Source organism: Chenopodium quinoa, unplaced genomic scaffold (assembly GCF_001683475.1).
Source record: "Chenopodium quinoa cultivar QQ74 unplaced genomic scaffold, ASM168347v1, whole genome shotgun sequence".
Taxonomy (NCBI): domain Eukaryota; kingdom Viridiplantae; phylum Streptophyta; class Magnoliopsida; order Caryophyllales; family Amaranthaceae; genus Chenopodium; species Chenopodium quinoa.
In genome coordinates, this window is record NW_018742879.1 from 107873 (window position 1) to 132521 (window position 24649).

The window sequence follows — 24649 nt, forward strand, 5'->3', positions numbered from 1 at the left end:
TTTTTTTTTTTTTTTTTTTGAAAAGGTGAACGAAACACATCCTTTAACACCTAATGCTTATAAGTCAACTAGTTTAGTCCCGTGCGTTGCATGGATTAAATATCTATTTATGTTTAACATAGTTGTCAATATTCTTTATTTGAAAAATATGTAATCATAATCTAATTTATTAATTTTGAAATAAATATTGTACTTGTATTTATTTAGTCTTTGAACTTATAAGAAAAAGAAAAGAGAGAGAGAAAAAAAGGATGATGTCAAAAATAGGTTTGGCGGGAAAAAATTTCATGAGAAGTTGGCATGTCTCCCTTATTGATGTCAGCATGTTTTGTACGTAGTATTAGTAATAGTTAATAGATGTTTTGGATTTGTAAGACAACATTCTTATTATTCTAAAATAATACAATCTTTGGATAGTATCACTTTAAAAAGGTTGTGACCGGTTGGTAACTTGATCAACAGGTTAAGTGTAACACTTGTCACTACTTGATTAGTTAAGACTTTTTTTTTTTTAATTATTAAAAACTTGATTTTAATTTTACGTAACTTATTAACCCATGCCACTTATTAAACAGGTTTCCAACGGTAATAACCTATTTAAGGCGGTTACTAGGTGGTATCATATTATGATAATCAAAAGATCATCTTATTTATAAAAGACCGACCAAATATCGTATTATCATTGATTAATTGAATTTGAGATCGAATTCATATTACCTAATTGGATTTGATTGGATGGAAATCACTGACATATCAGATTGAAGTGGACTCACAAATTCACAATCCAAAAACGAATATAAATTCAAACGCCAAATTTAAACCGAAAATCGAACTCTCACCCTTAACTTGTCATACTCAAACCTTAGGGGGTGTTTGGTATGGAGTTAGTATAGGAAACGGAATGGAAATAAATTAGGAGGGGAAAAGGTAACAAAAAGTGTTACCCTTACTAGTTGTTTGGTACATCAAAGGAAACGGAAACAATTATCACCATTCCATTTCCTCTTGTTTGGTATAACAAACGGAAATGAAAAATAAGAATGAATAATATAATATTGTCTATGCTACATTTTTTTATGGTAAAAAAAAGATAAAAAAAAATAAAATAACCTGTATTGAATATATATATATATATATAGCAAAGTTGACACTCATTAATTATCCAAACATTGACTAATAATAAAATAACCTATATTGCTCAAGTTGCATATGTTCAACAAAAAAACAAAGACATTGCTCAAGTTGCTACTTCTTCTTAAGAAGATCAATTGCATATTGTTTTTTCATATTAAATGGTGCTTGATAGAAGATGCGAAGCTTATGTTCTTCCGCCATGAGAATAGTAGCAACCTCTAAAGCTTCGGATGGAGAAATGCCATCTAACTTCATCACCTCGTCCAATACCTTGTTCACCTTTTCATCCATTCTTTGCTCCCTTTCTTCCGCTTTAGACCATGCACTAGCCATAGTCCCGAGATTAACATTGATATTTTCAAATATCTTCCCAAAATTGTTGGAACAATCATGGAGGGAGGCCACCAAATCATCATCATCATTCCTACACAAACTCTTCAAATTTACCTTGTTCTTTCCTTTCACCTTAGTCTCCTTCGCCTTTATAGAGGGTTTTCCGGATTGAGTAGTAGAATCACTTGCGGAAGAATGAATTGTAGAAGCCTTCACTTTTGCCATTTTTGAAGGAGTTATATGATCATCCTCTATCTTCATGGGGCGTTTTCCGGATTGACTTGTAGAAGAATAAGTGTCCGAATGAGTAGAATTCACATCATCTTCTTCATCACTCTCGACATTGAATGGTTGCTTATCAATCTCTTGACCCATTTCTTCTATAGCATCAACAAACGACTCACTTGCATCTCCGGTAGCTTTGTCTTTTGCGTATATCTCCGCAAGAGTTTCATAGTGAATGAATGGAACTCCAAACAACCCTTTAGCTTTCTTATGAGTCTGCCATATAAGAGAATGCAACAAGTCAAAACATGAAAATCAGAACTGAACCAGGCAACTGTTAATCACAGAAAATAAAACCACAAAAAATATAATAGAAACAATCATCAACAATAATCACCACAGTCCAAAGCAGACTGCAATACAACACACAAAGCACCAGCACCCCTTACCCCAAGAAACAGCCCCAGCAAAGAAAATTACATAAAAAGTCATTCTGCCCAAGCTTCTTTTGCACTTATAACCACTAGCTATTGTGTAGCCTTTTAGCATCATCAATCCATATATCACCACAAGAACCAGATTTCATAATATCTCTTATTCTCCACACTTGCTTCCAATTCCAGCTTGCATTCTTAGGACACTTGAATCTCTTCCAGGTTTTTTTTTTAATCCATGAATAATCTGCAGAAAATTTGACAGCACTTCCCCTAAAACAGACATATATCTAATTTTTAACCTCGTAAAAACCTGCACAAAAGACCAGCCATGCTTCATACATGGCAACACAAAGAAACCAGGTATAGATTTAAAGCAAAATGAGCATTTGTAGCAGTACATAATTCATATATAAACTGTCCAGCACCTACCCCTCTCCCCTATCACCTATTCCCCTCCCTTCCCCCTTCCATTACACACACTGCTTCTCTCCCTGTCCAGCAGCAGTTCATACCTTCACCCATTCATACCTTTACACACAACTGTCCAGCAGAGCAGCAGTTCTAAAGTGTAATTGAAAAAAATGAACAAAGAAGAATGAAATAGCAGTTCATACCTTCACCCATTCATCGTACACGACCTTGTCTACTTGCAACAATTTCTTCTCAGCATCCCATCCAAATCCCGAGGTGGATAGCATTTCTGCAAATGCACTATATTTCTCCGACCAATGCTTGATCCTCGACTCAATGTGGGGAACTGCTCTCAAGCCACAATTAGGAAGTACACCATTGATCATCTCTTCCAACTTATTCATGTAACCATTCTTAAACCCATTATCACACTTCCACTTCGAATCGCAACTCAACTCATGCAAATATCTTATTAGAACTACATCTTCTTCATACGTCCAATACCTTTTATTTTTACCTCTTCCTCGATTGCTAGCCTCCATCCTAAGCAAATTAGAAATAACATAAGGCAGATTAGAAATAACAGTAGGCAAATTAGAAATAAAAAGAACAGAAGGCAGATGACCATGTCTATAATATAATCGAAGGTAAAAAAAATCATACATTTTTTGCTATTGACCATGTCTACCTCTCGCCCTCCAATCATTAAACATATCTTGGGCTAATTTGTTTCTAAAATTGGTCCAATGATCCGAAGTAGCAACACTTGTAATAAATTCCCTTTCATCATCGGAATCACTTTCGGAATCATCATCGGATTCATTCAATTCATCTTCGTTTATATCATCCGTAGGCATGAATTTTCTAATTAGATTATGCAATAAGCAACAAGCCATCACGATACGTCCATGAGTTCTTATAGGGAAAAATGAAGGACTTCTAAGAATACTCCATCTTCCTTTAAGTAGGCCAAAACATCTCTCAATCACATTTCGCGCCCTAGCATGTTTCATGTTATAGAACTCCTCGACACTTTCGGGTTGTTGATCCGTCCATTCTTTTAAATGGTATCTTTGACCTCTATATGGAGCAAGAAAACCCTCACAATTCGTATATCCCGCATCAACCAAATAATAATTACCTTCAAAGTTATTAAAGGAAAGGATTACTACCTACCAAAACTAACAAAACTTATACACTCACAAAAGAATGAGCTTCACTTACCTCGAGGTACCCTAAAACCGTTTGGTCTAGAGAGAGCATTGCGAAGTACACGCATATCATGGGCCGAACCTTCCCAACCAGGAAGAACATAAATAAATTGCAAATTGGGTGCACAAACACCCAATACATTCATAGCAATTGTTCCTTTTCTTGTTCTATATTTTGGTCGTTCTTGTGAAGGCACATTTACATTAATGTAAGTCCCATCTAATGCCCCTAAACAATTCTACAAAAATAAAAAAAAAATATTACTTACATACAATCAAAAATAAGAAAATCCTAGAAAAACTTAGGGGCTTAAAAAAGACCAATACCTTGAAAAATTTCCACCTTTCATCTTCACAATCATCTAATATTGGTGTGGGATTGTAAAGTAATACTTCGTGTAATTTGAGAAGAGCCCTTAGACAAAGGTGAAATTGTCGGCTCACGGTTTCTCCACTTCTAAAGAAATATTGTCCAATAGACCTATTCTTCTTGTGGTGAGCCAACGTGTATAAAAACATGGCTACGATCTCTTGAAGTGACATGTTTTTTGTTCCACTCAAACCACCAATGTCTCTAAGCATCTCACAAATAATATTGAAAGTTCTTCTATTAACGCGAAGCTCACTCTTGCATTTCACATCACTCTCTTTATAAAGCCCTCTCAAAACTAACATTCGTAGCAACTTTTTGTTTCTTTTTCTTTCTTTCAATTGAACACCCTTTATTGTAACAACACACATCATATGCCACATCCAATACATCATCAAATAATAATAACCATTGAAATAACTAGTTGTATTTGTTTTAGCTTTTTCTTCCTTGAGGAACGCATAAGTCGGGGCATTGTAGAAATCTTGAAAAACTAGTCCAAAAAATATACAATAGTATCAATATATTACCCATAAAAAACCATTAAAATACAAGAAACAAATACATCATCGATCAACATAATCTGATTTTTGGCCGGATGGAGCAATAACATACATGAGGGTAATCGTCTGCGATAGAAAACTAGAAAATGATTTTATTTATTATATAATAAGCACGCAATTACAACATATAAGAGGTTGAATATATATAATAAGCACGCAATATCCTCTATCAATTAGATAGAAATAATTTGGTGTGTTAACAACAATCAATACCAATTAGACATTCGTTTAAGAATTTATAAATTAATCTACCCAAGCCAACCCCTGTCCCCCATATAATAAAGGAAAAAAAAGTCATAACCAATATCATTTAGTTCATACATACGAATTATACATTATTAATCAAGTAGATGGCTTGATGGTATGATGTTTAAATGAAAGTTCAATAAAATTGGAGATTTAATAGTAGAAAAACTACTGCATTTGACTCTTTCCGAAAAACAAAAATAAAAAAACAAAAAAAATTGACAGCTATTATGAATATCCAAATACTGCACAAATCGGATGAAATCATTCGTCATCCCATTGTCGAATTACTCACTTGATACTGATACGTTTCCAGGCGTTCCAGGTAAAATATACTACCATCCTTAACTTCAAAACTCACCCAAAAACCACCATCACCATGACATTCACTTACCCAATCAAAAACACCACCGATCCTCACCACCAGAAACCCCATCCACCTCTCATAAGTTCACCTCCAACCCTTGAACCCGATAAACAGCAAAACAACAGCAATCAACAAAGAATGTTCCACCAATCACGCAGATTAGCAAATAAAACATAGTAATTATATCAATATCTAGTTAATCAACAAAGAATGCTCCACCAATCACGCAGATTAGCAAATACAACATTGTAATTATATCTAAATCAGAGTCATGTATATTGTCGAGCGAGTATAGCAATAATCAACAATTATAGCAATAATAGCAATAATAGCAATATATAATTATATACTATCAAATTCAGCAGAAAATCAACAAAAGATAAAAAAAAAATTCAATCGAACAAGCAAGTAAATAATTCAAACCAGAAACGGCAAAATTGATATTGCATGAACCCTAGAAATTGAACGAGAGAAATGAAGATAGCAAACCTGATATTTGCAGTAGAAAATTGAAAATTTAGGAGCAAGATCTGGAGAATTGCAGCTTTCCTTGTAGAATCGTCTAGCAAGATCTAGAGATTTGCAGTAGAAAATCGAGCGAGCGAAGAGGAGGGAGAAGAGTTTTCTGTATTTTTTGTGTTAAAGGAAGGAAAGAGAATCTGTTTCCTCACTCATTACGGCGGAAACAATTGGGTGGAAATGATTACCACTTACTAACGGTTTGTGTTACTTTAGTCCGTAACCAAACACAATGTAACGGAAACACTAACATGATTCCGTTTCCACCCCTTTAGAAAACCTATACCAAACACCCCCTTAGTGTGAAGAAAAAACAAAACAAAAAAAAAATAAAAATAAATTATCAATTGCAATTTCTTTGAACTGAAAAAACTCACCCCTTCCAATTTCTGCAGTAAAATTGAGGCCAACACAATCTAGCCATTGGAAATGAGTTTCATGTTAACAACACAAATCATCATTTCTACTGCACACCATTCATCATTTTAGGGATTTTTCCGACCCTCAAAAACCCTAATTCTTTCCTTCCAATTTCAAACTTTAGGGTTTTCCCCCAATTACTCGAACTATCAGCTGCTCGTTGCTATGCGGTACGTTTACCATTTTGTTTTCGCCTTTTTGATTCGTTGAAGCTAAGAATTATTACATTTATGATCTTTTCTTGGTGCTTATTTTTGATATTTTTTTCGAATTTGAAGCATTTAGAGTGCGGTTTTAGATGATTGTGGAATTGATTTTTTTTTTCTTTTTATATTATCACGCAATTTTGAATAGAATAACTGGGAATGAATTGGGGATTAGAGAGCGAGATTAGTTTTTGCTTGTTGTGTACTGAGTGAATTTAATTTTAAAATTGTGTTTTAATTTGGCTGAATTTTTTTAATTTAATTTGGTAGTTTTTGCTTTTTGTGTATAAATTGAAATTTGGCTTCTAATTGTTTTTTATGAGTTGTATTTTATAATAAATGCTGCCGTAGCTGTGAAGATATCAACACTTTTTTTTTCTTTCCTGCTTATGAATTTTGTGGTATTACAAGTTTCTTGTTGCGATAATCGATACCGTGCAAAATCTAATTTAATTTTGATTTATTGTCTGTTTAGTAAATCTCAGTTTTCCTTACTTAGTTGGCAAATTGATACTTTTGCTTTTGGGTTTGTAATGATATACTACCATCAAGGAAGTTGTGATTTTCTCGTTGCAGGGACTAGTAATTTGGCGTAATTCAAAGATTGTGGGGGATTTATTTTTAATTGCAATTTTGTGAGTAGTAGTAGTATTAGGCTATGTATGGTCGAGGAAATTATGCTCCCCAGTTTGGGCAAGGTCTTCAAAGACCAATGGCTCCTTATCAGCAACAACTTGCTGGTCATCCTTCAGCTTCACTTTTCCAACCGGGGAATGCCGCTCCCTTGCAACCTGTACATGGAGTTCCACCTCGTGGGCCTGCCTATTTAAATGCTCCTCCTGCTCCACCAAGCATGCCGCATCAAGGTCCTCCAGTTTCTACTTCGAACACTGGTCAGCCTTACATGCATCGACCTCTAACAGGACATAGTGGAGCCCCTGCTCTTTCTTATCTAGCTACTCAACAAAATTTTGTTCCTGGGAGTCCCAATCCCAATCCTCCCCCTCCCCCGCCCTCTTCTATGGGTCATCCTAGAGCTCCACCACCACCTCCTTATATGCAACTTCCACCACCGCCCCCACAGGCCCCACCACCCCCAACAGCTGCTGGTAATTTCTCCCCTGCTAATTTTGACTCTGCTAAACAACAAAGCACAGAGTCTCATATGTCTTCCTTAGGTCCCCCACCACCGCCTCTTCCACCCTCTTCCCCGCCAAGGGCTCCACCTCCTCCATCAGCCTGCTCCTCATCTTCTCCTAGGAAGTTTTCTACACCCACAAATACAGCTTCTGGGTCACCAACTCAATCAGGGCATGATCCCATATCTGAACAAGTTCTTGTGTCTGAATCTAGTGGTAATATCACCACTCATAGTCACAAAAGTGGTGCCACTCCAATTTCTGACGAAGATGTATCATTGAATCAAAGTGTTTTGCTGGATCTTCCTCCTCCACCACCTAAGCCAGCAGATGAGAACGTTGTTCGTAATATTGAAGTCCTGTGCCAGTTTATTGCTAAGAATGGGCCGGAATTTGAAGAAATGGCTCGTAAGAAAGAATCTGGAAATCCAGAGTTTGACTTTTTAGTCGGAGGCGATCCAGGAAGCGAAGCTTCATGTTCACATGAATATTTCTTGTGGATGAAAAAGAAATGTAGTCTTGTTAATGATTTGCACAAAGGTCAAGGCCAGAGAGATTTGTCTCATACGTATGGTGATGGTGAGCCCTCTGCAGGACCTAATTCTTTACCCAATGTGAGAACATCTCATTCACCTGCAGATTCTGATGTAGACATGGAAGGTTAGTGCTAATTTTATAGCGAATGTGTTTTATTTAAAATTAAGGTCTTGAGTTTCATATTATCACGCTTTGATTATCTCTCTTTTTTCATCTTAGTTAAGATCATTTACTTCTGTAATGCCAGGAACTTATCATTTGTCAACTTTCTTGAACGTGGAGGAAATATTCTCTCTGTCATACCTTAGTTTTGACACTTAACATGACACATAGTTTTATCCCTTTTAGGTGATAAGCTTGATTGTCAATTTATGTTTTATTAAGAAAGCAGATGTGAATAGAGATAATGGGCATTTTACTGAAAAATTAGATGTGATAGAAGACAGTGGAGTTATTTGTTTTTGAATGTGAGAGAGTGCGAGGCCCTAACTTTTTGGTAATGAAAAAAGAGATTATAAATGATATTGGGGCCTTTCCTGAAATAGAATTGTAAAAACTAGTCTTTCGATGAAAAAGGGAAGTTATAAAACATGGGGAGGATTGGGGACATAGGCAGTACATTAAACCTAACTGGCTTAGTAAATGATAGTAATTGGTCTATGCAATATTGCTACCTGAACTTCAAAGTTATCTATATGACACAATCGATGAAGCAGTCACCTCAGGGCTTATTTAATATTAGTTCTGTGTTTTAAACTAATTTTTGTAATCGATGTAGTGTGCTTTGTACCTGAAAGTGATGGTCTTCCATCTGTTTTGTCTAGCATTGCATGTTTGAATTTGGCAATCGTAATTTATGTTGTGGGTATGATTTTCTCCTTTGGTCTTCAGTTTTTCACCTAACATCTTTTTAATTCTAGGATAAGTGTTTCATTATTTTCCCATGTTTTCTACTTCCCTTCCCCAAAGTTGTGCATTTGATGGTTTTATCTCACATCCACATGATGAAGCAATAACTCTCCTGGCGATTGATGTTTTGAGCATAAACATAATGTAGTAATTAAATCTACTTAGTAGAGTTAGTACTGCATGAACTGAGAAGTGCATGGAGATTGTTGACTACTATTGATGCCCTGGCTCTTGTTTTATGATGTGGCTTGATTTGTCCCACACTCCCACTAGACTACTGCTTACTATGTCTTATAATTTTCCTTGTGATATGCTCCTCCATTGTCTGCGCTTATTAGAATGTAATGACTGATGTTTGAGTAGCTTGGGTATTGTTTTTTTAAGTAGTCTTTGCTCTCTTTTACTTTTACTTTCCCCCCCCCCACCCCCCCCCCCCCCAAGTATATTAGTTATATTTAGAGTTAAAACTTAGGTTTCCTTGGCATCCAAATAAAAGCAAACTAGTTGACTTGGCAATTCCACCGCCTTGTCAAGTGACCAAACCATGGTGGCCACTTTCTCCAAGTTGTGTATAGGAGGTAATGGTTGCCAATACCTTTGGGTCTAGCTTGGTATACTGTCCCCATCCTAACCTAGGTGCTAATTTCCTCTAGTGAACTCTGAGATAAAGGTTTTGACACTGAGACTCCTGTATGGATTGAACTCTTTTATGAGCTCTACAGATAGGATTGAAACTCCAGTACTGTTTTTATTAACTATCTGTTCCTTTATTTATATTTAGAATTTAATGTAAACAGTTACCTTGACACCCAAAATAACCAAATTAGTTGACTTGGCGATTCCGCCGCCTTGGCAAAAAAACCACAGTGGCCACTTTCTATAAGTTGGTAGTGGAGGTAGTTGGTTGTCTAGACTCTATACCTTTGGGCTTAGCTTGGTATATGTCCCCATCCTTCCCTAGGTGCTAATTCCTCCCTGAAATGATTCAAGATCCCATATTGTTTTTATGAAACCTCTATTTATATTTAGATTTAAAACTTAAAAGGTACCTTGGCACCCAAAAAAAAAAAAAAAATATTAGTTGACTCGGTGATCCCACCGCCTTGGAAAGCGACCAAACCTCAATGGCCACTTTCTCCAAGTAGTGTAGACAGTAATGGTTTGTCTATACCTTTGGGCTTAGCTCAGAACTTTGTCCCCATCCTTCCCTAGGTGCTAATTTCTCCTAGTGAACTCTGAGATACCAAAACTCCTGCATGGTTTTAATATAAATTCTCTTCTGAGATCTACTGAAATGATTGTAACTGAAGGAGGGGCGTGCAGCTTTATCTTTATCTTACAGTGTCACTTTTTTTAGGATGACAACTAGATTATTGAATTGGGAACTTCTTAATTAACTTGAGGTCTATGTCTAGCATGCTTGACTCTATCTGAGCTTGAAGTGTTTTGAATGGCACATTTGAAATCATGTGGAGCAATTCACTTTGTTTGTCACTTTTTCTGGTATCATTTATGATAATGTTTACATATTGGTTATTGTCTGCATTTTCTATCACATTGTGAACTGTGCTGTCAAATTCTGTTGCAGCATTCATTCACTTGTTAAAGCTCTTGAAGCTGGGGCAGAAAAGGGTTCCCCCCCCCCCCCCCTCTCTCTGTGTCCGTATCTGTTTTGATTCCTTTAGTTGATGATCTTTTACAATTAATACGTGGTTTCTTAACAATTGGGAATTTGGTCACTGCAGTTGGGCTATAGAAGCTGATTTCTGAATCACCTTTGTAATAAATTTTCTATCCACAATTCTTAAGAGAATGAGCTATGGTATATAAAGGGATGTAAAATGACATTTTTCTCTTTAGATTGTTGCATTAATTTATTAATGTCTCTCTGTCTCATGAAGCTTTTAGTGATCATCCAGCCATTCTAATGTTTCTATGAATTCTTTTGCATATCTCGTATAGTTATTTTATCATATTACAATTGTCCTTCCTTTCTTAGAGGAGCCAACTAGTGGGTTTCATTCAAATTTTTTCCTAGAGAAATTTCTTATTTTTTCAAATTTGAATTATTCTTACCAGAATGTTTATATATGCTTTGTTGCTATTGGATTGTGGCTTTTAGATGATATCACACAATCTGATAAAGAGCATGGAGTTTATCATTCAGTTGAAGATGTTGAGCCAGAGCCTGTTTTAGCTGGGGACGTATACGAACCACAAATGCAAGAGAATGATAATGATTTGCAGTGTTCGAGAGGTAACAGTCTTGCCCTAAAATCAAGCGCATCTGTCAAAATTAAAACTAGTGCTGAGATAAAGCCTGAAAAGCTGGGTAGTCAACCCACTGATATCCATAGCCCATTCAGACTTATACAAAACTATGCATCTGATGATTCTTCTGATGATGGTAAGCTGTCTCGTGAAAATGTCAAGGTCATCGCAGATTCACTCCATGGTAAATCTGGGGCTTTAAGCTCACGTTACGACTTGGAGCATGGTAACGTGAACTCAAAGAGCAGTAAGAGACCTGAAACAGGACTGGATCAGTCTGTCACAACTTGTTTAGACAGTGCTCTGAATAAGGACCCAGATGATTTGCAATCAATTCAAGACAGTCTCCAGGAAAAAACAACTACTGTTTTGTTTAGAAAATATGCAAGCGATACGTAGATGATAGGGTTGAAGGATCCAATCCTAACACTGCATTTCATGGAAAATATGTTTCTTCGCTTAAAAATGCTGAAAAAGAAGATAAAAAGAGTACCCCTACTGCTGTAAAAGTTGATGAATTTGGCAGACTGGTTAAGGAAGGTGGTAGTGAAAGTGAGTCTGAAGATGCTCACCATATTCGAAGGCGTGGTAGAAGAGACAGGAGTCGTAACCATAGTCGTAGCCGATCACCATCTGATAGGAGGAGGAAAAGAAGTCCTCGAAGAAGTCCTCGCAGGAGGAAGGAGAGAAGAAGCCGATCTAGAAGGTATATGTCCTGCCTTCTATAAAAATGTTGTTGTTTTAGTAGGTAGGCATACTGCGGTATGTATATATTTGCATTTTTTATTTATTTATTTTGGCTTTGCATGTCTCATTGCCCCTTTGCATTTTTACGTTGGGTACTGTTGGTGCATGAGATTGATCTTTGTATTGTTCCTGATGCATTAGCCGGTCTCCAAAGAGACGAAGAAGTAGAAGCAGATCTCCTTACAGACCCGGAGGTGATTTTCGTGGTGAGAAATTGAGACGAGGAAAGGTTCAAACACAGGAATATTTTGATTTCCTTAAAGGACGGTGTTATCGTGGATCTTCTTGTCGTTATCTGCATGTTGAGGTAGATAAGAATGAATACTCCAGACGTTATAACAATAAACAGCACCTGACAGAAAATGTGGGGAGTGTAGATAATCCTGATAAACATGGAGGAAGTGCCAGTGTGAAATCACCTCATGGACATAATGATATAAAGGGTGAGAGAATGCAGTTGGATTTTGATAAGCATGAAAGTCGTGATTTGGCTTCACAAACATGTGATGATGAGAGAAAAAATGCTGAATTTATAGATGATGCTGTGTGTCCCAGTGCTTCAGATGCCAAGAAACTCAATACAGATGTTAATCAATGTGCTGTTTCTATGAAGGAAGATCAGGTTTTGGGCTCATCAGGTGAACTCATTCCTCAGCTTCCTATATATGAGGAACATCCATCATCTAGCATGCCTTCAGCTACTGAGCAAGTGATCCATCTTTCTCAAGCTGAAGCTTCTGCTCTAGCAAATGACAGACCTGAGGAAGAGTCCCAAAAGACGGGCAGTTCTCCATTAGGGCTTTGTGTGAATGAGCCAAATCTGGTCAAAATGCCTAATGAATCTACAGTTAATGCTTCTGCGCCAGATTTCGCTCATCAGGTTTCCCATCTACCACCACCTCCCGCGCCTCAACAACCAACAAATACACCTCAAGTACCAAATCTGTTGGCTCCCTCAGTTAGTTTTCCTCCTCAATCTGTTAATATTGAAAGTGGTCCCTTATATCAAACTCCATTACCTCAGTCTCATTATCCTGTTCCTCCGAATCCTACATGGAATACCCTGCCGCAACGACATCCACTACATATGGGTGGTGCATCTATGCCTGGTATTCACTTGCAATTTCAGCATGGTAATTTTCCTTTGAGAAATGACTTTCCAGGTCAGATGTCTTTGAGAGCCCACCCAGGTGAACTACCTGGTCATTCTCAGGTTAGTGGATTTTCACATCATACATACCATTTACCTTCAAACAGCTTTCCAGCTCAGCCATTTTCTGGTCCCAATCTAGTTAGGGATGATAGATATACTCAGTTTCCTACGCAGAGCCTTGTACCTTCCAGCTCTTTTGTTTTTGGGGTGACCCCTCAACCTGTGTCATTCCAAGGGGATTCATCTGTGAAGAACACTCAGTCATTTCCTGGGGAAACTCTTGCGGGTGAATCTTCAAAACAATCTTTCCAGAATCATCTGTTAGCACAGCAACAACCACCATATGGTCAGCATCTTACTGCTGTTGAGAGTAGTGTGTCTTCTCATCTTGGAGGGTCTCAGTCCATGCCTGGATAGTGGATACTCTTCAAGTACACTTGACAAAGATAATCCATCTAGTTTCTTTGATGTAGGAGGATCTAGAATTTCCACCCATTATAATCCATATGCTTCAACTTTTGATCAGCCGTTAAGCACTAGATTCAGTTCCATTGCTTTTACGCAAGAAAGAGGGGTTGTTGGTGGGATTAAGTGTGATGGACAGTCAGCTGGTGATCATGGTTCAAGGCAGATTATTTCCTCATCAAATTCTTCTAAGGTTGGGGGACAAACTCTGCCAACCTCAGGTGGAGACCAATATGATCCTTTGTTTGACAGCATAAATCCATTTTCAGAATCAATTAAGCATGCTCAAAAGCAGGACCATGCAGCTGATAACTCTGATATCATGTTAAAGCTTAGCAGTCGTCACAATGTGTTAGATGTGGAAGAGAACAACAAGCAGAAAGTGGTTGGAGCTGTTGCTGCAACTGCGTCTCTGGAGAACGATGAATTTGGGGAGACAGCTGATGCTGAAGTTGGCGCTGTTGAGAATGGAAGCCCTAGCAGTCCCAATGAAGATGCGGATGTTGCTGAAGGTGACATTGAGATTGATCAAGTAAAGTCAGAAGGGAGAAGTAAGAAAAATAAGGACTCTAGATCAATGAAACTGTTCAAAGTTGCAGTTGCAAATTTTGTAAAGGAGGTCCTTAAGCCACAATGGCGTCAGGGTAATATGAGCAAGGAAGTTTTTAAGACAATTGTTAAGAAAACTGTTGATAAAGTATCTGGGTCTATGAAAAACCACCATTTACCCAAATCACAGGCAAAGATAGATCATTATATTGACTCATCACGGAGGAAACTTACACAACTAGTGGAGGTTAGTTTTCACAGCCATAATTATTTGTATGATTTTATCTGGTTGCATGTTTGAGACTTTTCTGCTCTTTATTGGAAAAATCTCTTTGTTGGCTTGCTTGTGAAGACTTTTTTGCACTCTAACCAACCTAGTGTATTAGGTTTTTTTCTTCCTAAGTAAAAAAACCATTGGGTGCTTAGTTTTCCCTTTTTTTTATTACTGATTTTTTTTTTTTTTTTTTTTTTTTTTTTTTTTTTTTTTATTTTTTTTTTATGGCTATTTCATTGGATGCTATTAACAACCAATGTTGACCTGTCAGACTTGACTCTTGAGTACATCATATACCCTGGTAGGATTGTATACTCCAACGTGGTATAGACTAGTTGACTTTAGAAACTTGACAATGAGCTTTGGACCAAAAAAGTAACTTTTTTTTTATCTCTTGTTCTTTTCGCTTTCATGGCCTTTTTTGTGTAAACATGGATTTAATATTTTAATCTTGTTCCTTTCTCTTCCTTGTTCTTTTTAGTGTGTATATATTTATTCTTTAGGCATATTATACATTGCTTTGCTTTTAAGATGGACTTATTTTATTGTTTGTTTTCTGTTGAAGTCTCCTTAAACATTGCATGTTACTGTTCAACTTTGCATTTTGGTCATTGAATTTGTTGTGATCTGTATGCTTTAGTGTGAATTAAACAGTTTTATCTTAAGAGTGGTCTTAATGTTGTTTAATACGCCTTCCATTCTCTTTCATACAGAGAACATACCTTGTCTTTGGATAAATTAATCCACTTAAGATTGTTCTTTCAGAAAGTCTTAAGGGTGAATGTTGTGGGATTGTCAGGTCAACTTTGATTGGTTATGTTAAAGAGCTCCCCAACCCCCCCCCCCCTTTTTTTATCTTAATATATATTAACTATTGCTGTAACTTGTCTAATTCCTTGCTTTTCAAAAACTGGGGGAAGAGATTGGGTGGACTTTTGGAGTAGGATGATGGCATCAAAGTTAATTTTTATAGCGCTTAATCAGCTGATGTGTGTTAAACAATTGTCATCTTAATTCTGGCTATTTTTGCATCTAGATAGAAGTAGGTTAATTGAATCAGAGAAAGGGTTTTCTTAAATCTGGCATTTCTAGTGAAATTTGTATCTATGTAAGGCTCATTTGGTCCAACATGTGGTACAGGTATCAGGTTTGGGTTTTGGTATCAAATCCATGTTTTTAATCTTTTAGAATGTATAATGATACCTAGAAACAAAAACACATACCTAATACCACATGTTGGTTGATTAATTGAATACTCAACCTCCTCCTTTCTCTCTCTTTCCCAGGATCTCCTATCTTTCTGATTATTATGTTAGTGCCATAATGTCTTCTTTAAATCGCTCTAATAACTGGTAAAATTATTGTATTAGATCCCATAGTTAATGCTAGTTGACCCGAAAATTGAGGCTATAATTAAGTGGTAAAATTAGTGGTAATTGAAAGCAATAAAAGATTACTAGCTGACCAACAATTTTAAGAAGATGACATAGAATATGCTGGCATGATTTCTTAACTTTTTTCTTATGGTGAAAAGTGACTGTCCGAAATTCTTTGCAGTGCGGTGCCAGCATTCAGTAGTGTGTAGTGCTAGATGTAAACTTGTGATGAAAAGTAGGGTTAAGTTAATATCTACTCTTTGCTTGTTGGTTGAGCAGGGTGAAAATTTTGTGAGAGATAAACGAACAATAGATGAGGGGCCCAACTTTAGAGAGTAAGTAAAGAGAAAGAATTACCAACATTAGTTAATTTTGGGCCTAGTTGATCACTGTCAGTTTCAATTTTTGGTTTTGAGATATCAGAAGTTCTGCTGTTTAAGCTAGAATATGAACACCGAAATAGCCAAACTTCTAATAATTTTTTTTTTTTAATTTTGGAAACTTACCTCAGTTTCTGGAAACATCTTTTCCTGGTTTCCTACTACTAGTTTCTAGTTTTCAAAGTCTGTATCGAAAACTTAAAATAAACAAGCATGCCCTCAAATTGTATCGTTGTGAACTGGATGATGCTAGGTTCATCGTGAGACGGAGGTATATGTTCCTGTTTCAATTTCTGATTTGAAAGGTCCCTCCCATGGGTTAGGGAAGCCATACCTTAGAAAAATTGAGAGTTAAATACAAATTATTTTTAAATTATTGAACCAAACCAGTGTTTGAAAAGGCGTGCCTAAGGTGCAAGGCATTAGGGATTGTGATGAACTGATTTTCTGGGTTTATAATTCTGATTTAATATGGCTAGTAAATAAAGATTAAAGCTTGAATATTGATTGAAAATGGCAAAGGTTTACAAAAGATAGGTTTAATAGCTTAAGGCTATCAATCTTCAATAGTGAGTTAAGCTCACAACTCTCCAAATGGCTTTTAGGCCATGACTCTCCAAAAGGTTCACACCAAATTCTGCCTACCTACTTCTTTCTTCCCTCTCTCTATTTATACTAAGGTTACAAACTACTAACCTAATAATACTAGACTTCCCAAATTGCCCATACTACATTTGATAACTACTAACATACTAAACTACTCATAATACCCTCCCCTAAGTCAGTTCATTACAGGGATCATGTGCCTTTAGTAGTCTAGACGAGGCGAATTTGATTAGGCGCACTGAGGTGCACAAAGATTTTTTTTAGAAGTCTTTTTATTGTTTATTATATGCAACCTCACTTCAATGAGGCACACTGAATTGTCACTGAGGCGCGCCTTAGGCGCAGGGAACTCGGAAACACCTTGGTGCCCCTTGAGGCTTTTTGTACATTGAACCAAACACCATGGATGGGTTATTGACCAACTGCCCCCTAAGGCCCTAGGTTGGCTCAAGAAGTTCTCTCACCGTGGCACAAGTTTATTTGATTCTTTACTTCTAGAAATATCACTTATCATTGACCTCTTGGGTGATCCAATGAATCATTGGTGAACTTGTTCCTTTCTTCTCAAACGGAACATCGTTTAGGATCTATAAAATAAACATACGGTAAGTCAAGATTGGATCCATAAACTACAATTTTATTTTGAATTAATTCCTTTTTCATCTCCCTCCAGTCTCAAAGTATTTCTCAGTTTTCCTGTTATTTCCAACCTCTTCTACAGGTGAACTAGTAACCCCATTTTTCTTTTGTTTGGGTTTATGCAGGGTTATGTCGGTAAATACAAGAGTTGATGTCGGCTCCAAATTCCCAGCCATATTCACAGGCACTGAAGTACAAGAGCCCAGATCAATTTAAGTTAACGTCTGGTTTCCCATCAGCTGGATGACTCAATCTGAAATCTCGGAATTTAAAGTTATATATTGGCAAATACACTCAATGTGGAGGACATTATTTTGCCAGCCTTGGGCTTACAAATTTTTTCTTAGGGAGCATATGAAACTGAGCTCTAGGTATTAGGTATTTTAAGATCTTTGACAAGGGTTCTTGTCAGAAGATTGTCCGGAGTTGGACCTCAGAAGATTGGTTTAGCTTGTTAATCATGTATATCATCTAGATTTTCATAAAAGTTGGTTAGTGCATTTCTTAAATTCTGTAACACATATTAAACTGATTAATCATGAGATGTGATCAATCCCTTAAATTCTGTAATATTAGTGTATTATTGCCTTGAGCATCGATCATATATTTGTTTCATGTTTCCATCTTAAACTGATTACGATTTTAAAAAATTTCAGCATTTCATTCATGCTGGATCAAAATTTCAGCCTGATTTTGTTCACGACTGATTCACATTCGCATACACGTGTTTCACCCATGCTCTATTGTAGTATTGGAGCCTAATACAGTATCTAATGTTATTCATGAGTGGGGAACTTCAGCCATAATTAAGAAATATCATGATCTAGTTCATAGTTTGGATTTTTCAATTCAAGGCTCAACTGGCCATTGACGAGATCTTTGCCTAAAAAATGGAGGTAGTATATACGAGTACAATTAAATTGTTAGTATTGTCTTTTTTTAAACGGAAAAGGGAACTAATATTATATTAGATGATAGAGTTTCTGATGACCAAAGTCATCAGGGCAAAAGAGGGATAGTTTGAGTGTATATAATGCAGCTCATAGCTGTCTAAGCTCCACATTACAACTAAAGTAAGCATAATAGTTAGTCCTAGGAAGATAAGTAATATTAGTACCAAGTAACACATATTTGGCAAAAGGTGTTACTGGAGCCACCGGAGAATTAAGCTGCTTGCATTTCTGAAATTTCTGAAGCATAAGTCTCAAAGACATCAGCAGGTGGGTAGCTGTAGGGAACCCTCTCTCCTGTCTTAAACTTGGTTCTTCCCATTGTTGCAAGTCTGTCCGCAACAAAGTTCACAGATCTACTAGCATGAAAAACAGTAACAGTCCAATCCCTTTCCAAAAGAGAAGCAACATCTCTAATGATATTACCCAAGTCATGATCTTCAAAGGATTTCGGAACCTTCAACATCTTGGTTAAAGATTCAGCATCAGTTTCAAGTTCCAGGAACTTGATTTTCTTGTTCCAAGCTGTAAGCAGGCCCTCTCTTATTGCCAGAAGTTCAGGAGAAGATTGTTATTATAAAAACGCTGTAAGTCTATGTTTAAATAGGAAAGCTTCGTAAAAACCAAAGACCAAAAAGCAGAAGAATTGGGGCAATCCCTAAAAATGTGGGTAGAATCCTCCATAGAGGCCTCACATCTCATGCAAATCGGGTCAAAAAAAGGAATTTTCTTTTTAAAGATAGTACCTATGGGTAAAATATCCCTTACCAAATTCCAAAGAAGCATTTTATATTTATATGGCACTTTGATTTTCCACATGTTTTTCCAAGCAAAGGATGAAAGAAAGGAAGTAAAAAGATTGTTTTGAGGAAGAGTAGAGTTGTAAGCATATTTGATATTAAATGAGCCACTTTTATGAAGTGTCCATTTCAATCTATCCGGGACCTGCACAAGCTTAGAAAGAGGATAAGCTAAAATTAAAGAACATAAATAGGAAGGGATAATATGCATAACATCAATTAAATACCATTCATTATTCCTAATTATGTTGGAGACACGCTAATGACTTTTTGTATCGGCGATATTGATATTAGGAATAAGATAGAAAGGACACTCTCCTATCCAGTGATGGAACCATAGAGAAGTATCATGTCCATCACTTATATTGATGATAATTCCTTTTCTAAGAATATCCCTACTAGCTAAAATATCCTTCCAAAAATTAGAGTCCGTCGGTTTTGAGTTATAATCTAATAGAGTATTTAAGGTATTTATTTTTAAAATTTTAACCCAAAGTTTATCCGTCTGAGTTAGAATCTTCCAACCTAATTTAGTCATAAACGACAAATTCCATCTCTTTAGATCCCTAATGCCTAAACCACCTTTAGACATAGGGTCACAAACAACTTTCCAATTAGTAAGAGGAATAAATCTAGAACGATTACCCTATTCCAAAGAAATCGTTTGCAATTTTTCTGAAATTCAGAAAGAACACTCATAGGTAAAATATTAGTTTGAATGACAAAGACAGAATAGGAATTCAAAACTGATTTAATAAGAGTACACCTACCATCCATGTTTAGAAGTCTGTTTTGCCACCCCTTGATCTTAGAACAAGTTTAATCCAATAGGGGAAAATAATCCAAATGACTTAAAAGTTTGTGAGAAATAATAATGCCAAGGTACTTACCAAAATTAGTAGTATTGGAAATATTACAAACATCACAAATCTATTTTCTGACATTATAGTTCATTTTTCTTGGGAAAATGGCAAAAGACTTGAGAATATTGATATAAAGACCTGAAATGCATTTAAAATGATCAAGAACCTCCATCATGGTTTGGATGTTGCTAGAAGATGCTTTTCCAAACAGGAAAACATCATCAGCATAAAATAGATGAGATATATTGATATCTTTTGCAATTTTCATAGATTTCCAAGATCCATCATTAACTCTATCTTGAATCATACAAGATAAACGATCAAGACAAAGAACAAAGATATAAGGAGAAAGAGGATCACCTTGTCTAATTCTCCTAGCAGGGGTTAAAAGACTCAGTGATTTCTCCATTCCAAAGGAGGGAAATCTTTGGAGTGCAGATGCAACGTAGAATAAGATTGACTATATTAGGAGGGAGATTGATACTAAGGAGAGTATCCTTAATAAAATCCCATTCTAGACTATCAAAAGCCTTAGAAAGATCTGGAGGATTTATGTTTTCGTCAGGTGCAATTACTAGATATATCTAGGATCATTGTTATGGAGATAATTAGTTCATTCTTTTGGATTGTCATTGTCTATTGCTAGATATAATAAATGATCTTTGGGCTAGTCAAATAGTCCAAAGCCAATAGAATGAATCCTATAAGGTCACATACGAGGGTTATGGATTGAACAAAGTATGAAGCCCATTCATGGGCCACATGAGGTAATGACAAGCCACATATGTAGTAAGGCTAGAGTAGTTTGGATTGGGTTAGGAGTTTGGGCTTCACATGGACTCTAATTATATATGAGATATATAAATAGAGATCTTGCCTAGGTTATGCATATAAGTCACAATTAACCTAAGCAGTAGATTGTGAAGCAAGCAACCAACTCCCAACCCCCCTCTCTCTCACACCTCTCTCTCTCACTCCCTTAGTCCGTACGGTACGGACACTGGCGCCGGTGGACGCACGGTGGTGTTGGTGGTGGTTCGTGGCTCGTTTGTCTTATCTCCTCTCCGTAGAAGGTTGATTGAAGGGTTCAATCACAACTAATTAACTAGCATTAGTGGAGGTTCAATCCTTGCTTGTGGACCAAGTAGAAGAATCACGTTTGGGGTTCTTGTTCTCCTTATTGTTCTTGCTCGATCACTCGTGGAATCACGCTTCAAAGGTATAATTATGTGTTCTTTGTGTGTTATGCATAGATCTTGTTTTAGATGCTTATGAATACGATTCATGCAATTCTGCTTAAAGTATCCAAAGTCCTACAGTAGTATTAATTAGCCTAATGCATGTACACATATCGATCATAATTCTTTGTTGTCCACAATTTTTAATTCAATTAAGAGGGAGAATAATTTAATTATGGGTCAATTATTATTTTAAATGGTGATTTAACATATGGAATCATTAAAGATGTTTAATTTTCACAATTTTTCCTAAAATTTGGACCGGTTTTTGCCCTATTTGGTTCGAAAATTTCGAAACCCCCCCCCCCCAAAACCCTAGTTTGAAATTTTCGAAACCCTAAATTTGGATTTTGTGTTTTGAATGATTTCGATAGTTCCTAGTTTCATGAATTTAATTTATTTGATTTTATGTTTAAATTGTGAATTTTTCATGATTAATAATTTAATTTAAGTGTTAAATGGAATTGGGAATTATTTTCTAGAAGAACCCTAATTTTAAAATTGAATGTGATTTAATTTTATAACTTGGACCAATTTAATTTAATTTAGCAATTCAAGTGTTGTTTTAATTAAAATAAAACTAAAAAAAAAAACTATTTTTGGGGTTGATTTGAGGCGGCAGCCGCGGCTGGGTGGCGCAGCCACGGTGGCTGCCGCCGGTGGTGGTCCAAGAGGGAGGGGAAAGGCGGGGCAGCAGGACCGAGCAAGGAGGAGCAGCATCATCACTGTGCAAGAGTTGCGCAGCACTGCTGCTGTGCGAAGTACACCGTACAGGTGTACGACCACCGTGGCTGGCTTTGGCTGGCCACACCACGGTGGCTGGCGTGGTTTTTCAAAAAAAAAAAAAAATTAAAATTTAAAATCAGATTTTATTTTGAAAAGATAAGTTTTCAAAATTAGAGTTGTTAATTTTGATAAGTTTGTTAGGATATTTTGAGCAAAAGATTCTATATGGATAATAATTGATTTAATAATGAGATTATCCCATGATTATTTTTTACCTTTGATCTCGTGCCTGGTCGGGCGGGTGCTCTCCCGGTCGGGCGAATTTCGCTCGTATACGGACTTTCTCTCGCGCCCGGTCGGGCGAGCTACATCATTTTGAGTCCGTTTTTTCTCAATTGCCCATTTTTTTCCACTTATTCATCTTCAAACCCAAGCCCTACACAGTTTAGAGCTCTTTCTATAGCATCCACTTCATCTTTTCATGTAGTAGCTTTTCCTGTGGAAGATGTAACACAAAATACAGCCTCCAAGGGATCTCTAGTGAGAGTTTGGGGCTTATTAGAAAAATTAATTACATCAACCACATCAATAGTATAGCAGTTTTCTTTCAACATGGGGCTTTTAGGGCATTATTTAGATTAAAAATAATATTTTCATCCCCTACACATAAGTTTACCACTTTTCACATCTATTATTGCCCCTGCAGTATGAAGGAATGGTCTACCCAAAATAATCGGAATTTGCAAATCTTCCTCCATATCAAGAACAACAAAATCAACAGGTATATAAAATTTACCTACTCTAACAGGAACATCCTCTAAAACACCTAAAGGGTATTTAACAGAACGATCGACCATTTGTAGAGTAATATTGGTAGCTTTTAAATTACCCATATTTAATTTAGGGCTCACAGATAATGGCATAACACTTACACTTGCACCCAAATCACATAAAGCTTTATCAATCATCAGATTACCAATGTGACAAGGAATAGACAAACTATCCAGATCTTTTAGTTTAGGTGGAGATTTATTCTGTAATATTGCACTACATTCTTCAGTAACAACAACTGTCTCCACCTCACTAATAGATTTTTTTCTGGCCAAGATTTCTTTCATGAATTTAGAGTATGCAGGACCTTGAGTAATTAATTCTGTGAAAGGAACTGCTACTTGCAAATTCTTGACAACTTCCAGAAACTTACCAAACTGCTTATCCAACTTACTCTTAAGATGTCTATTTAGGAATGGTAGTTTGATAACTGGTTTGTGCACATCTCCACTCTTGTCTTGAGTTTTAGCCTACAATTTATTATTAGAAGAGTTAGTTTTATTTTGGAGCCCTACAGGGTTAGTAACAACAATATTTGGTGTAACAGAATCAAGATTAGCAATTTTTGTAATGATAGGTTCATCATCTTTGGGCATAGAAGGCCCATCGTATTTTGAACCACTTCTCAGCGTAATTGCATTCACGTGATTGTTGGTTGCACTGGCTGCAATGGTAGGGCTCCTTGCTGGCGAGATTGCAGACTAGAAGAAAGTTGAGCAATTTGACTATCCATGATTTTATTATGTGCTAGGATCGAGTCAATTTGCGTATCTCTAACCTGCATCTGTTTCTACATATTAACTAACATCGTTCTGATTTCTGCTAAGCCAGAATTAGGGGTAGGAGTAACAGTCTGTTGTGGTCTCTGATGTGGAGGTTGGTAGTACCTCTGCTGCGGTTGTTGTACCTGTGGTGGGGGGTTAGGCACTTTCGTATTGTTGTACGACAGATTCTGGTTATTTTTCAACCCTACATTGTAGGTGTTAGAGTATGGACTAGTTTGCTTATAGGCCTGAAAAGCATTAATCTTCTCAAGCGAACTGGTGCATTCGTGAGCCCAATGACCTACAAGACCACATTTTCACAAATTATTGCAGAGTTAGTACCAATAGCAGAAACAATAGCAATGGAAGATGAATTAGAATTATTAATATTGTCTAATATCTGGCTAATAGCAGTAAATTGTGCTTGCAAAAAGGATATAGAATCGACTTGGTGTTTTCCTTTATTTGCAAATCCTCTGGGATTCCCATATTGGGAATTATGAATAGCCATCTCTTCAACAACATTGCTCGCTATATTAACATCCAAATTCATAAATCTTCCGTTAGCTGCAGAGTCCAAATAAAATCATTCTTGAATTATATCCAATCCCGTTGTAGAATTGGAGTATCTGCCATTGTGCTAGCCCATGATGAGGGCATTCTCTCTGCAAATCCTTAAATCATTCCCAAGCTTCATATAAAGATTCATCCGCTTCTTGGGAAAAATTTAGGATCTTACTCCTTAACAAAGCTATTCTCTCTACAAGGTAGTATTTGTTATAAAAATTCAAAACAAGAGTTTCCCAGTTAGTAATACCAAGTGCAGTTCTATTCAGTCCATTGTACCATGATTTAGCCTTACCACACAAAGAAAAGGGAAAAAGAATCTCCCTGATTTGATCTTGCGTGACCCCAGCTTGTCTAATGGTGTTGCAATATTGGCAAAAGTCCAAGATGTGAAGATTTGGATCTTCACCCTTAGCTCCGCTG

At 36.6% G+C, this 24649-nt stretch overlaps 2 protein-coding genes and 1 pseudogene across 3 annotated transcripts; 1 reads left to right on the plus strand and 2 right to left on the minus strand.

Annotated features, from left to right (window-relative positions):
• Positions 1-771: 771 nt before the first annotated feature.
• Positions 772-6233, minus strand: LOC110726313. Of its 2 annotated transcripts, XM_021905767.1 has the most exons (4): positions 3765-6233; positions 3204-3681; positions 2744-3083; positions 772-1968 (listed from the first exon to the last, which is right to left on the minus strand). In XM_021905767.1, coding segments are annotated over exons 2-4 (1065 nt in total). In that variant the 5' UTR covers positions 3206-3681; positions 3765-6233; the 3' UTR covers positions 772-1245. The 2 variants fall into 2 exon arrangements, with proteins under 2 accessions (XP_021761459.1, XP_021761458.1); XM_021905766.1 differs by having other exon boundaries at positions 3204-6233.
• Positions 3212-4426, minus strand: LOC110726257 (protein ALP1-like). Its single transcript, XM_021905713.1, has 3 exons — positions 4079-4426; positions 3765-3990; positions 3212-3681 (listed from the first exon to the last, which is right to left on the minus strand). Exons 1-3 carry the CDS (start codon positions 4424-4426, stop codon positions 3212-3214), a joined length of 1044 nt encoding a protein of 347 aa, XP_021761405.1.
• Positions 6234-7100: 867 nt separating the features above from the next.
• On the plus strand, positions 7101-18091 carry LOC110726258 (annotated as a pseudogene).
• The last annotated feature ends 6558 nt before the right edge of the window (positions 18092-24649 follow it).

What these genes read in the sequence shown, in the direction of transcription:
- LOC110726257 (XM_021905713.1), bottom strand. Translation starts at nt 4,426, where the DNA reads ATGTTAGTTTTGAGAGGGCTTTATAAAGAGAGTGATGTGAAATGCAAG. An exon ending in AAAGGTGGAAATTTTTCAAG is followed by an intron (nt 3,991 to 4,078) that starts GTATTGGTCTTT and finishes TTATTTTTGTAG; the next exon opens with AATTGTTTAGGGGCATTAGA. An exon ending in CGGTTTTAGGGTACCTCGAG is followed by an intron (nt 3,682 to 3,764) that starts GTAAGTGAAGCT and finishes ATAACTTTGAAG; the next exon opens with GTAATTATTATTTGGTTGAT.
- LOC110726313 (XM_021905767.1), bottom strand. An exon ending in TGTACGATGAATGGGTGAAG is followed by an intron (nt 1,969 to 2,743) that starts GTATGAACTGCT and finishes CTTATATGGCAG; the next exon opens with ACTCATAAGAAAGCTAAAGG.